The sequence below is a fragment of the Lindgomyces ingoldianus genome (assembly GCF_010093535.1).
Source record: "Lindgomyces ingoldianus strain ATCC 200398 unplaced genomic scaffold BDR25scaffold_55, whole genome shotgun sequence".
NCBI classification, from domain to species: Eukaryota; Fungi; Ascomycota; class Dothideomycetes; order Pleosporales; family Lindgomycetaceae; genus Lindgomyces; species Lindgomyces ingoldianus.
In genome coordinates this window covers 263,997-276,566 of record NW_022985216.1, presented here as the reverse complement: position 1 = coordinate 276,566, position 12,570 = coordinate 263,997, and the positions used below count along the sequence as shown (strand labels likewise).

The 12,570-nt window shown below is 47.4% G+C and overlaps 5 protein-coding genes across 5 annotated transcripts; 3 read left to right on the top strand and 2 right to left on the bottom strand.

Annotated features, from left to right (window-relative positions):
* Window positions 1–1,363: 1,363 nt before the first annotated feature.
* BDR25DRAFT_319695 (uncharacterized protein) lies at window positions 1,364–2,522 on the top strand (the record flags this gene model as incomplete). The annotated part of the gene is made up of 2 exons (XM_033691847.1): window positions 1,364–1,859; window positions 1,915–2,522. 2 exons carry the CDS (start codon window positions 1,364–1,366, stop codon window positions 2,520–2,522), a joined length of 1,104 nt encoding a protein of 367 aa, XP_033540640.1.
* A 2-nt stretch (window positions 2,523–2,524) lies between these two features.
* BDR25DRAFT_362470 (uncharacterized protein) lies at window positions 2,525–4,587 on the bottom strand (the record flags this gene model as incomplete). Its single annotated transcript, XM_033696577.1, has 12 exons — window positions 2,525–2,633; window positions 2,671–2,705; window positions 2,767–2,776; window positions 2,857–2,934; window positions 2,970–3,094; window positions 3,127–3,175; window positions 3,225–3,365; window positions 3,407–3,571; window positions 3,629–3,809; window positions 3,842–4,018; window positions 4,092–4,465; window positions 4,529–4,587. 12 exons carry the CDS (start codon window positions 4,585–4,587, stop codon window positions 2,525–2,527), a joined length of 1,503 nt encoding a protein of 500 aa, XP_033540639.1.
* Window positions 4,588–5,454: 867 nt separating this feature from the next.
* On the top strand, window positions 5,455–9,327 carry BDR25DRAFT_383237 (FAD/NAD(P)-binding domain-containing protein; the record flags this gene model as incomplete). The annotated part of the gene is made up of 5 exons (XM_033697812.1): window positions 5,455–5,759; window positions 5,812–6,323; window positions 7,497–7,703; window positions 7,752–9,250; window positions 9,304–9,327. 5 exons carry the CDS (start codon window positions 5,455–5,457, stop codon window positions 9,325–9,327), a joined length of 2,547 nt encoding a protein of 848 aa, XP_033540638.1.
* A 540-nt stretch (window positions 9,328–9,867) lies between these two features.
* On the bottom strand, window positions 9,868–10,576 carry BDR25DRAFT_362468 (uncharacterized protein; the record flags this gene model as incomplete). Its single annotated transcript, XM_033696576.1, has 5 exons — window positions 9,868–9,878; window positions 9,911–9,985; window positions 10,038–10,140; window positions 10,185–10,495; window positions 10,555–10,576. 5 exons carry the CDS (start codon window positions 10,574–10,576, stop codon window positions 9,868–9,870), a joined length of 522 nt encoding a protein of 173 aa, XP_033540637.1.
* Window positions 10,577–10,608: 32 nt separating this feature from the next.
* Window positions 10,609–11,933, top strand: BDR25DRAFT_362467 (uncharacterized protein; the record flags this gene model as incomplete). The annotated part of the gene is made up of 10 exons (XM_033696575.1): window positions 10,609–10,701; window positions 10,741–10,786; window positions 10,813–10,946; window positions 10,984–11,171; window positions 11,224–11,310; window positions 11,342–11,385; window positions 11,445–11,482; window positions 11,515–11,697; window positions 11,738–11,792; window positions 11,851–11,933. 10 exons carry the CDS (start codon window positions 10,609–10,611, stop codon window positions 11,931–11,933), a joined length of 951 nt encoding a protein of 316 aa, XP_033540636.1.
* Between the last annotated feature and the right edge of the window lie 637 nt (window positions 11,934–12,570).

Genomic DNA, 12,570 nt, shown 5'->3' with positions numbered 1-12,570 from the left:
GCTAACACTCCTTAATATGGTAAGTCTCTTCCAATACTTTAAAAAATGCTGAAATCTTACTAAAGGGTAGATTGCACCATGCCCTCGCGCTCAATAAGACGGTCTGCTCTCTCTTTCTTTTGGCCCTTCCTGAACCGATTCGACGAGCTTAAAGCACCTCCCTCAAACCCACTAGGACAAGTAGAAGGGTAAAAGTAAGGTGAAGGCGACGATGGAGGCTGAATTGACTCCATCGATGTCGAAACGCAGGAAAGCAATCGACTCAAATGGGAACAATACATCTGAGAAACCGCGTGAACAGCAGCTTAGTGAAAATACGGTCCCAGGCCCTGGCGATGTCCCATATTCCACTCTACTATACGAAATATCCGCAAGAATTACACTTAGACGAAGATACCAGCGTCCTTTGGGACAGAGTTTTAAAAAAGCAAGTGTGTAGTTTGCGAATCCACCCTTTGAGGAAGCCGTTACAATGCTACAGCATGCTATCACATAACGTGGAACACGAATAGGGTAGAGTCTGTTAAACTTGTTGCTAGAATTAAGGAGAAAATCAACGGAATGCAAGCTTCTGCTCTGAATTACCCTTGTCTTGGAGGTTACAGATCCAGTTCTTATGGTGTGCGGAAGGAGAATTAAGAAGCCATGTAAGTGCACCCAGATTGAAGTCTACTCAAGCAATGCGCTAATTTTATCCCAGGTATGATCTCCCCGAGTCCGTGGCTTGCTACACTCGCAAATGCAAAGCCTGCCTGCCACCCAAGATACAGCCACGTCGGTCCTCAAAACCCCCTCCGCCGCGACATCCTCGTCCTTTGCCCCGCTCATATAACTACGGCTCCCGTGCTCACACGTGTTACATTTGCGACCGTAGCATTCGTGGAGTGGCATCATAAAGTGAAGAGGAGGCCTGTCGAGGCAATGATGTTCATTGGTTAATACTCAACCATGCTGATCCTCGACTGGCAAAATGCACCAAATGGCATTCCTTCCGCACAGCCTCACCTAAATGAATGACGGGAATATCGATCGCCTTTCAAAATTATATATTTAATCACCACTATATCTGTTATATTCAAGTAATAGCTGGCCTGCGTAAGCGTAGCCCTCCCACCTCGACCCTAGCAACCGGACCAATCAATCATTGTCGCCATGAATTCCGGTTAGGGCAATATTTCCGCAGATCCTTTCAATATCCATCTTCCTTCCCAGATGGCATGGTTGACGTAGCCGGGAAATTCGTTCGCTTCTTCCACTGGTGTGTCTTTAAAGAGTGGACATTCCCTGCCTCAATGATGCGGTCCTTCTTTTGCTGAGTAGGACCAAATTCACCATCACCTCGCCTTTGCTAAGGACACCAATCATGGTTCGCTCTCCTATGGTGGTTTCCCTAATTGGGAGTCTAGCAGTTTCCAACGCCATTCCAACAGGCGATCTTCCCCTCTCAGAGCCAGTAGTAGCGGAACGCATGGAGGCACAACCAGCTGTATCGTACTGGACACCTCCCTTGAAATCGAACATTCAATTTGTTCTCACCGGCATCCCCGATGTTGCTGAGAACTACATTCGACCGAAAGTCGGGATTTATGAGATCGATATGTTCTACACACCCGAAGCAACTATCCGGAAAATGAATGAACTGGGTCAGAAGGTGATTTGCTATTTCTCGGCTGCGACGGCGGAGAATTGGAGAGACGATTACAAGAACTTTCAAAAGGCAGACTTAGGACTAGAACTACCTGACTGGCCTGGGGAGAAATATTTGGATATCCGAAGGGACAACGTGTTCAAAGTCATCAGTAAGCGGATTGATCTAGCCGCGAAAAAGGGCTGCAATGCGATCGAGCCGGACAACGTTGGTAAGTACCTCTTCTGAATATCTATATTTTGAAATAGGAACTTAACCATTCACAGATGTTTACTCTAACGACAACGGCTTTAAACCCGCAATCGTCCCAGATGACACCGTCAAATACCTGCACAAAGTCTCCGCGTACGCCCGCAGCTTAAACATGTCCGTCGGCATCAAGAACTGCATCGAGATCCTTGGTCCCATCTTCGACGACGTCGACTTCGCCATCTCAGAGCAATGCGTCCAATATCACAACTGCACTGCCTACACCAACTTCACCACTGCGCCGCGGGCCAACACAATCGGGAAACCCGTGTTTGAGGTCGAATACGTCAACTACACCTACACGGGTGAATGGTCTGATGATGGTGTCGCGCTTCAACCTGAACTTTTCAAAACGAAGAATGTTGATTTTCCGGGACTGACGAATGAGAAGCTGAGGAGGAAGTTGTGTAATTTGGATGAGCCGGGTGTTACTGTCGATAAACCGTACTTGAAGATTAATACGATTATCAAGACGCTGGATTTGGATGGCTTCATTATGTTTTGCGATGGAAAGGTGGAGAAGACGAAGACAAAGGATGTGGGACAGAGGAGAGGCGCACCGGGGAAGATGTTGAGAAGGAGCTGGGTTAGGGAGAAGGAATGGAGGAGGATGGGAGGGACGTGAGGCTAAACGGTGGAAGTGAGCCCTGGAGAGATTGGTGGGAATGGATTGTTTAGGGGCGAAATATGAGAGATAAAGCTTTGAATGATGGTGTGAATGCCCCTCAATTGGAAACTGCGTGGCCCTTTTGCAATTGACCTTACTATCAAACTTGCTCAAGGAAGCTACCCTGGGGTTCCTTATGAGCTGTGGGTAGTCGTATCATGGTATCTTCTTCTAAATCCCCTAACGCCAAATGTTTACTCACGAAAAGCATTCTTCCTCACGGGCTCATCGGCCCTTCTCTAAATCACACGCATTCTCTCAACCTCCTCTGCATCTACCCTTAAAATCTCACTGACCTCCAGATTCCGCGTTAACGCAGGCAACTCGCAATTGCATCACCAACACGCCTCCTTCACGCCTCAATTCGCCGCTTTTTTGTTCGCATGTCGTCGGAGAATCACGTACAAGACGCCGTAAGCAATTGCCGCTTCCAGAACGGCTGATGTGCCAGGCTCCTTGTTGCAAATGGAATTGGGGTGATGGAGAAATATGTGGGGAGATATAGGGGCGGGAGGTTTAGGGGATCCATGCTACAGTAAGGGAATAGGGTTCACCAATGGACGCCGTTGCCGTTGCGGTCGAAGGCAATGAATTTTCCGACCAGGCCATCGCTTTCGAAGACGCACGTGTCGGCGTCTGGGTAGAGGAACTCCTGAATACAGTAGGATGAAGTGAAAGGGAATTAAACCACCCCTGCGTATTATATCAGGGATATACAACGTGTTGGTGATGTCGGCGTTATTATACTGGAGAAGTCTAGTCCTGAGATACGCTACTAGTCCCAGGGTTGCGCATTCTAGTCTCCAGATCACTCGCCCATGGCCGTTATAATGTCTACAGACAGATTCCGTGTTGATATACTGTAGACATAGTTCGTCCAGGGGCTTGCACCGCCGTTGTAATACGGAGTCCTAGGCTCGAGGTGCAAGGGTATGGTAACGTAGACATCCCTACGAGCAAGAGTGGCGAGAGGATAATAGGAGCATGCAAGAGGTTTCCAGGATTCGCTGGGGAAGAGATGAAGCGTTGCAGTAATGAGCCAGGGGATACCGAAGACTTAGGACTAAGTGTAGATGGGGATGTTCGGGAGATGGGGGTCTGTAGCACGGATGAAGTTTACGCGGGAGGGGAGAATGTTAGGGTCATCCGTGCTGGCTTGGAAGAGGGTGAAAGTTTGGTTGGATCGAGTGTCGATCTTTTGCAGACATGCTTCTAGAGAGATTGGGATTTCCACCTCTGAGACTTCTGCGGAGCTCCGATATTAATGGAGGATGCACCCACGATGGTAGTCGTTTCCTTTGATGTCCTATTCCTAGGAGAGATGCACTGAGTGTTCACAACCTCACCCAGCAGATCCAATCCACTCGAGACATTCCCAACATCAACGCCAGTGATACTATTAGGAGCGTTATACAGTACCGAATACACAGGAACCATACTTGCGATCCTAAGTTCTCAGCTCAATGCCTTGTTGAGCATCCCGTCCCGTGGTGTTCCATTGGCAACGCCGAACGCGTCATGGGCGACGCGGATCGCTATCGAAGCTGCTGTTGAGTAACATTGGTGTTGCGTCGTCTTTTAAATACATATATCCTTTCGATGAGGGTTCGTTGGCTGGTTCGGATGGATTGCCGTTTGGGGATAGAGTCGGCTTGGGGTAATATGGGGTGGGAGGAGGTTGGGAAGGTAGACGCGGGTCACGTGAACATACTTTGCAGATGATGCATGTTCCTATGAATTTTGGCTGGGTGCTTGCGGACTGAAATGTTGGTTTCGAGAAGGTAGTATGAGAAAGAATGTTAAGGCAGGCTGAATTTAATGTGCTCTCTTGTTGTGCTTGAGTTTCGATGGGATTGGGTAATGCCGTTTGTGCTGAGCGATAACTTTTCATACTTAACGGTCTCATCAATCCTCCCCAACAACAACGTCAATCAAGAACTGTTCTATCGGATTGCATCTCCAACACTCCTTTCCTATCCACTTCAAGTGAATGTTTTGCGCTTGAGGTTGGTGGAGAGAACATTGAGACTACTTATCTTTCCATAGTTGTTCGTGATGGACCTCACCACATCAAATTTTCCATCGCACTTCATCCGAAGATTGATCAATTGTTCATCTACAGAACCTCCTGACCTCTTTCATTGCCTTTAGGGCCTCCTAAAGCCTTCTAGTGGATCCTCGAGCCCTCTTCGTCATTGTTTTCTCCGCGCTGTATTCCTCTAGAGTGTTCCTAAGTTCCCGACCAGGTGCCTTTTCTAACCCCAAAGGATTGCACTTTTTCACTCTGAGACCCTAGTAGCCCAAAAAAGAAACTTTTTTGGTGTAAATTTCCAGCATTTGAAGAAGCCGTGGAAATGCTGTTCACTCGTCTGATGCCTCTGGAAGTTTCGAAACGGCTATCCTCCACTAAAAGGTACTAAATCAAGTTGAAACGAACATTGCGCAACACCATCCGTCTTATCGCAGTCGCCGCAATTTTATTCCACTAGCGACTGTGCAGCTGGGCCGTGTGCTCATATATTTCCCACGATGGTGGGCTCGCCTTACACTGTAGCGTCCCTGTTAGGCACCGAGCTCTTGGGACCCAGCCCTTCCAGATCCTGAATCCAGAATTATTTCTCTGATCGATATGCCGAAACACGTCCTCTCCCTGGTAAGACAATCGTCTTCCGATATTGAGGGGACATGTACCCGCAATGCTATTGCGGTGTGGCATAAAAATTGAACCAAGGGCCATGGCCACTCTTCTCCTCACCATTGCCAGCTCCTCGTCTTCAAATTTCCCCTTCACTATTCATTCGTTCATTGCCTTGAAGGCATTTACCCTTTTTTCTTCTTCTTCTGCTTTGCACCTGGGTTGTGCTGCTTTCTTTCTACAACGTCTGCCAAAATGGCACGATCAGTCCTTCTTTCCGGCGCTTTGCTGGTGCTTCATGTTACTGCTCAAACAGCCTCGCCTTTCACAGACGACAAGACTGGTATTACTTTCAATGGATTTCAACATTATTCTGGGTATCGATTTGGTCTTGCATTGCCCGAGAATCCATCTACCGACTTCATTGGCCAGATTGTGGGGCCGGTCAACAGCACGGGAGGATGGGCTGGTGTCTCGATGGCTTCATCCATGACAGATCACTTGCTGATAGTTGCTTGGCCGAATGGGGATGAAGTTGTTTCGTCATTCCGCAAAGCCACGTGCGTGAAGTCCTCGAAAATGTTGCGTCGTAAAATACTGACGGTTGGACAGTGGCTATACTTCTCCCCCAATAACCACCGGAAACTTCTCCATGACGACGATTCCTACTGGCACCTACACAAATGGCACTGCATTCTCTTACACCTTTCTTTGCTCAGGGTGTATTACTGACGATGATGTCGGGCTCTCCATCTTGGAAGCTACAACAGTTCTCGGCTGGGCGTGGTCTAATCAAGCCGTTACGGATCCTACTTCTGCATCCTCTGCTTTGACTTACCATGCTGCCGGGTTTGGTGCTTTCGGTGTTACTGTCGCTGATGCGGAGAGCTCGGAGTACAGTACCTGGGCGGCCTTGGCTACCGGCGGCAACTCTACTTTCCCGAGTGGAAATTCAACCACTCCAATTGGTGGTGGTGGTTCTGCAAACGGCACAATGGGAGGAAATGCCACCGCTACTATTTCAAATTCAACCTATGACTACATCGTTGCTGGCGCCGGGGCTGCCGGTATTGTCGCCGCTGAAAGACTTGCAGAGAGCGGAGCTACCGTCAGCGCTTCCAACCGTACGTACTACGACTCAGAAAAGTGAATAGTTACGGTCACGTGAGCCGTACAAACGTAAGAGGACTGTCAATTGTAACGTACAACTGAGAGAGGTCCCCTTACGGTCTGTAATACATCTTAGAAAGTTAATTTTTCCTAGTAATATAGGACCTAATTAGACATTTATAGGCAAGCGTTAGAAGGGCGTTTAAGGGGGCGTTTTTAAGTAACAATTAGTAAAAACTCTGTTGTGTATAATAAGCAAGAACGCGTTAGAGAGGGGGGGGGGCTAGGGTATTAGATCCTATGCAAACAGTTAACTTTTTACCCTTAATATTATCCTTAAGTTATAATTTGCTATTCTCTCTTACTAGTAATTGCTTATACAAAAGGCAGCAGAAAACCTAAGAGTTATAGTAATATTATAACTCTTATTAGAAGGACTTTACTATAGCTAAGGATAACAGCCCCTTATTTACAGATCCTCTTACATAGTAGACAAAAGTAGGACGTTTCTCCTACCCTACGCTCTTTAAAATCGCCCTTGATTTCCTCTCTATCCTGTGTATGTCCTGTAACTGCAAGAGCGCCTTCTCTAGTAGGAGAAGGACTTACTACCTTAATAAGAACTGCCTTTCTAGAGAGACAATTAAGGCTTTTTAATTATAGAAGAACTAGCTCTGCTAAAAGGCAATTTACTTTAAGCTCTTAGCTCTTTTAGATTATTTGTACGCAGCAGCAGCGTTACAGCCTAGATACAAGCTATCGCGCACAAGCAGGATCACGTATCTATGTCACATGATGCTTGTGCGCAAACCTCTGTGCGCAAACATCTAGATATTCCCCTTTTCCTCTATACAGAGGAAAAGACAGAGCAATAGAACTAGAAACATGTTGCCTCTACCCTACCTACTTTGTACGCTGTGCACACTGTACACTACTTTTACTCTTACTACTTAAGTGCTTATACTATAAGTAGCTAGCTAAAAGAGCTTATTTAACACAAATTATATTTGTTCTAGCGTTATGTTATAACTTCTGCTAAGTTGTTAAGCTGTATAAGGATTCTTAATTATTATAGTTAAGACTTATAAGTGGTCCTTATGTTAATTGTATAGTAGAAATGTACTAAGAAAGTTAGACGTAACGTCCTAGATTTGGTCAAGTTAAATCGTATTACGTACAGTTGGAAGCGCTGGCTACCGTCCTCCTACTTGAACGTGGTGGTCCATCCTTTGCATCTACCGGGAATACCGATACACTCTCGTGGAATAGCTCTGTCACTATGTATGATGTTCCCGGCCTCGATTATTATCTTAGCGTGGCTGGAACTCCAGCCTTTTGCACGGATACGGCCGATCAAGCTGGTTGCTTACTTGGTGGCGGGACTATGGTCAATGGTGAGTATTGACTCTGAATTAGACTGCGTGCATGCTAAAACTTTAAAGCTATGATGTTTATCCACCCACAGGATAAGGATTTTGATGATAAATGGCCAACAGGCTGGAAATGGTCCGACGTTTCGGCTGCTGCTGACCGACTGTACGAGCGTAATCCTGGCCAGAATTACGGCTCAGTAGATGGACTTCGCTATAACGACCAAGCTTATGAGGTTCTCTCGCAATTCCTTGCCGGAAATGGTTGGAACTATGTGGATTCGATCAAAGAACCCAACGATAAGAAGGATGTCTTCACACACCCACCATGGAGTACTGCGGACGGTCTTCGTGCAGGTCCCGTCCGAAACTACCTTCCGCTTGCATTAGCCATGTCCAACTTTAAGCTAATGCTGAATACGATGGTAATTCGCGCTGTTCGCAATGGATCCACTATTTCGGGCGTTGAAACAGAATGTGGCGTAACCGGGAAACGCGTCATCTACAATGTCAACTCAGGCGGCGGTGTTATTCTGGCGTCCGGTGCCATGTCTACCCCTCGTATTCTCTTTAACAGCGCCATTGGGCCTAGGGAGCAAATTCAGACTGTTGCGAGTGGATCGACAGGCGTTATTCTCCCTGCTGAATCTGAATGGATCAATCTCCCAGTCGGAGCTGAGATCAGAGATCATCCCATATTCCCAGTTAAGTTTTCCACCAAAGTTAACATGCCTGCTCTTGGTACCACCGATTTCACAAGCCCCAACGAGACTACTGTCGAACTATTTGCCAAGGGCTCTGGAGCTCTCGCCCAATCTGGACAACGCCTAAACTTCTGGAGCTCAGTGGAAACATCAGATGGACACACAATTTTCGTACAAGGAACCTGCAATGGTCCCGCCAACAACACCATATCCATGAAAATTTATCTCACCCATGGTGTTACTTCCGTTGGAAGCCTTGGAATAACTGCCGATGGCGCTACCGAATTCATTACAAAGCCCTGGTTGACAAGTGGCACCGATATTGAGGCCGCAACAATTTTCATGGACCGCCTCCTTGAGATGAGCCGCAAGCCAAACTCAACACTCTCATTTCTCTCTGCTGGATCATCTGGAAGCGTTACAGGCTCGAATGTGACGGGTGCGGATCTCCTGAAAGACTTTACTACTGGAGCTCACTTTGTGAGTACTGCGAAGATGGGTGAGGACGAGACTACCGCAGTTGTGGATACAAACACCAAGGTCTTTGGCACCGATAATTTGTTTGTTGTTGATGCCAGCATGCACCCCGATCTTCCGACTGGCAACACCCAGGCAATGGTCATGGTCGCTGCTGAAGCCGCCGTCATCAAGATCCTGGCTCTGAAAGGATCTTCAAACGGCTCTGCAAACGCCGTGAGTGCCCCTTCCCTTCCAATCGGCACGGCCATTCCCCAACCCTCTGGTACCGGTGCCTCAGCTGCAACTACCCTTTCTGCACCCCCTGAACCTCCATCCTTACCCACGCGCAGTCCCTGGGATAATTGGCCCCCACAGCCAAGTCAGAAAGGAGAAGCCAAGACAAAGAGAGTCCGACCGAGGCCAACGACCCTGAAAACTGCCTCTGTGACTCCGAGCAGTAGAGCACATCAGAAGAGAGAGGCTAAGGTTCCGGTGAGTCCGGATATGTTAGAGGATGAGGAGGTGATGTGGGAGAGGAGTGTTAAGGAAAGGGCGAGCTTTTTAGACTCGTATAAAGCTTGATGATGGGAAGCTTGCGGGACTGAGGCTGAGAGAAGTAGGTGGTGCGCATTCTTGTATATATTCTTCCTTTGGGACAGAGTCCCCGTGTATAAACTTCATGAACCATTACCCCCTGGTTGGACTGCACTACTCCCTCACGAGCTTGTTCACTGCTTGCGCACCTTAGAATCACATCAAGTCCGATTGCCGTCTTACATTACACCATAGGCGCAGCCATAGCTAACCGACCCGACCCGACCCTACCAGCAGAGGTCACCATTATCTTCGGCGATGTGAGTTCCGCCACATCTTATTATCATCGCTTACTTCGCCAATCGGGGTGCCTTCAGCGGAAAACAGCCTCAGGATTACTTCATGTCGGTTTAACTTCCTCTTCACCAGGTTCAGAGGACATCCGCTCACTTCGGCCCTGACGGTGACTTAACTGTATACAACATCCACTCTCACCCCCAACCTCATCTCAACGTCATGGACGATTTCGTTTACCCATAATATACATATTGCCGAAGGAAGTTAGTCCATTCAAATCATAAGGATATTTAACGCTATTTACCACCATTTCTCAAAGGAATTAGGAAATTTTGCCCACAGAGACACTTCTTAAGAGGTTAACTCGTAATCGCTACCCAAATATCTGTCTCGCCATGGTCACCCCAAGAGGCCCTTATCTGATACCGATGTTGATGTTGGAGCCCACCGTTCCTCCAAGAAATTGGCTAACGTTGCTCATAGAGCACCCTTCCAGGTGAAGCTATCTCACAACCATCGCTAAAACTGCCTCGCTGTACTCATCAAGCCTCCTCGAGGGGCTACTGGGTTCCGTCTCTTCCACCTTCTCCACCTCCTTGGCCGAACCATAAGAAGAGGTACCAGAGCTCTTGAAAGTCTTGTGAAACTCTTTCTTCCGTGATTGAGAAAAAAAATCGGCAGGTCTGTGGTCGAAATTGGACGAGCTGCGTCCGGAGTTCTTCGACGCTATCAAATTCGGGCCAAACCGAGCCGCATTCTTCACTATTGACTCTCGACTCACCTCAATTCGGGAGCCTGCGCAGAAGAATTCGGATATAAATTCTGATTATGGCGGCGAGAAGTAGGAGCCTGAATGGCAGTTCGTTTACGTCACTGCTTACCCTCGCCCTTCATTGTTTGCATGAGGCCTTCTTTTGCTTACCTTTTGAGACACCATGTTTTTCAATTCACGCGCCCTTCTATCTTTTGTTCGTTTTTCTTTCGTGAGATATGACTTGCTTTGCCATTTGAGGCATCGAATATTATTGGTCCACAAAGCCTTTTTTTCCATGCGCTAGTGTGCATAGATGGACTCAACCCTCTTCACTTTCCCGTTTCCCCAGCCCCTTCCTTGTCCTAGATAAACTGATTTGAAGTAGATTTTGATGCATATACATGCATTAATACAAGTCGGTTTATATCCTTCCCAACGCCTTCTGGGCCCTCATGGGAAGGTAAGGGAGATGCAACCGCAGTTCCTGAAGCTTGCCCCAAGGAACTAATTACTTTCGACGTCCGTCTATCCGCACGATTCAATAAGAGATACGTAGCTTCGTAAGTTCTGCGACAAAACCGCTGCCGCCACCCATCTAAACACTCACCATTCTCACACATCCTTCACAGCCTCCATAAAATTCCAAAACTCCAGATTCGTCCTCTCCCCCTGGCCCCTAAACACCCAATGTAACACCTCAGGCACCATCGCCAATTCTAAACCCCTTCTCAAACTATCCCTAAAGTCCATCCAACATCTTCAGCAAGAAATACAGATTTCCTTCCCCCAAAACTAGCATACTCAGCACCGCCTGCGCCAATTCCCCCAGTACGGTGTATGGTGCTGCAAGTCGGGGATCTGGAAGTCGTTTCGTAGTCTCGCTGTCTGCACAGCTGTGCTGAAGGACGAAATAGGAACCTGAACTGTGTTTGCGGCAGTGAATATTCACACCGGCGTTGTTGATGAATAACTGCTGTCTTTTGTGTTGTGATAAGAGATTGCATGTGTTGTGGTAAGATCATAGAGGGCGGATGACTACTATTCAGCAATGGATGGTCAATGGTTGTAGATGGGAGGAGGATCTAAGCCCAAGAAAGAGGAGGGATTCGACAAAACATATTTCAAGAGATTAATAGACAGAATGGGCTTGTGGAAATACAGGTTGAAAATTTCTTTGGTGGCATGTTCTACGAGGGTCGGCATTTATATCACTAGCAGCCTAGACGAGGTCGACCCCATCCATATTAACGCAACACCTCTTCCCAATCATGTTCACTGATCAACCTAAGTGTGCACGCTTCTGAGAGAAGTATCAAGTGAGATATTTTGCCAAAGAAGGAAAAGAGCTTCAATCGCAGCCCCTACGTCCTGAATAAACGCTCGGTTTTTCTTAACTAGAAATGGGATCACTAATCGGAACTAGAACTTGATGGTCTTGCAATTCCGTGGCGGAGCATTTACAAGGCCATCAATATGGTCTATTTGATGGATTTGGCCTCTCTATAAGGAACTAATCGTTCGTTCCTACAACATTTGTGTGTAATGGGAGTGTACCACCGCCAGGATTTAGGAGAATTGCGCCCATTCTAAGGACTACTAAAAAGCCAATATGACCTCGAATCACTTTAAGAATGTGGTTTAGAAAATAAGGCCGAAGACGTCCCTTTCGCTAAATCTTTAGCAAGCTCTTGGGTGGTGTTGAGAGTGGCGCTATCGCTGCGCAAAAGAAGCACTTCGATGCCTGCAGATAAATAAGTCGTGCCCTCCTCGCCCTTTTCTTTGGCGAGTGCCCAATTCGAAATCCAAGTCTTTCAATGGCTGCGAAAACATGAAAATCATGGAGCTACAGCCATTCTTCCCCTCGCCCAACATCGCGTGTCTCCTTGCTAGCTTCGTTAGTGGCAACTGAACTACGGAACCGTTACCAGGAAGTCAATCTAAACTCAAAGGAAGGCAGTAGAAGCCCTTTTAAGGACATTTCTCTTAACTCACGCGCTCCTGGTCAGGGTGTTCTAACTGGACGATGACATAGACGTCCCGCTTGAGCCCAAGGCTTGGGCTTCCTTCTCCGAAGAGCACTAGGAAGAAAATGTGAACAACCGCATACCAGAAAACCCGGTGGCGACGGCCACACAGGATACTT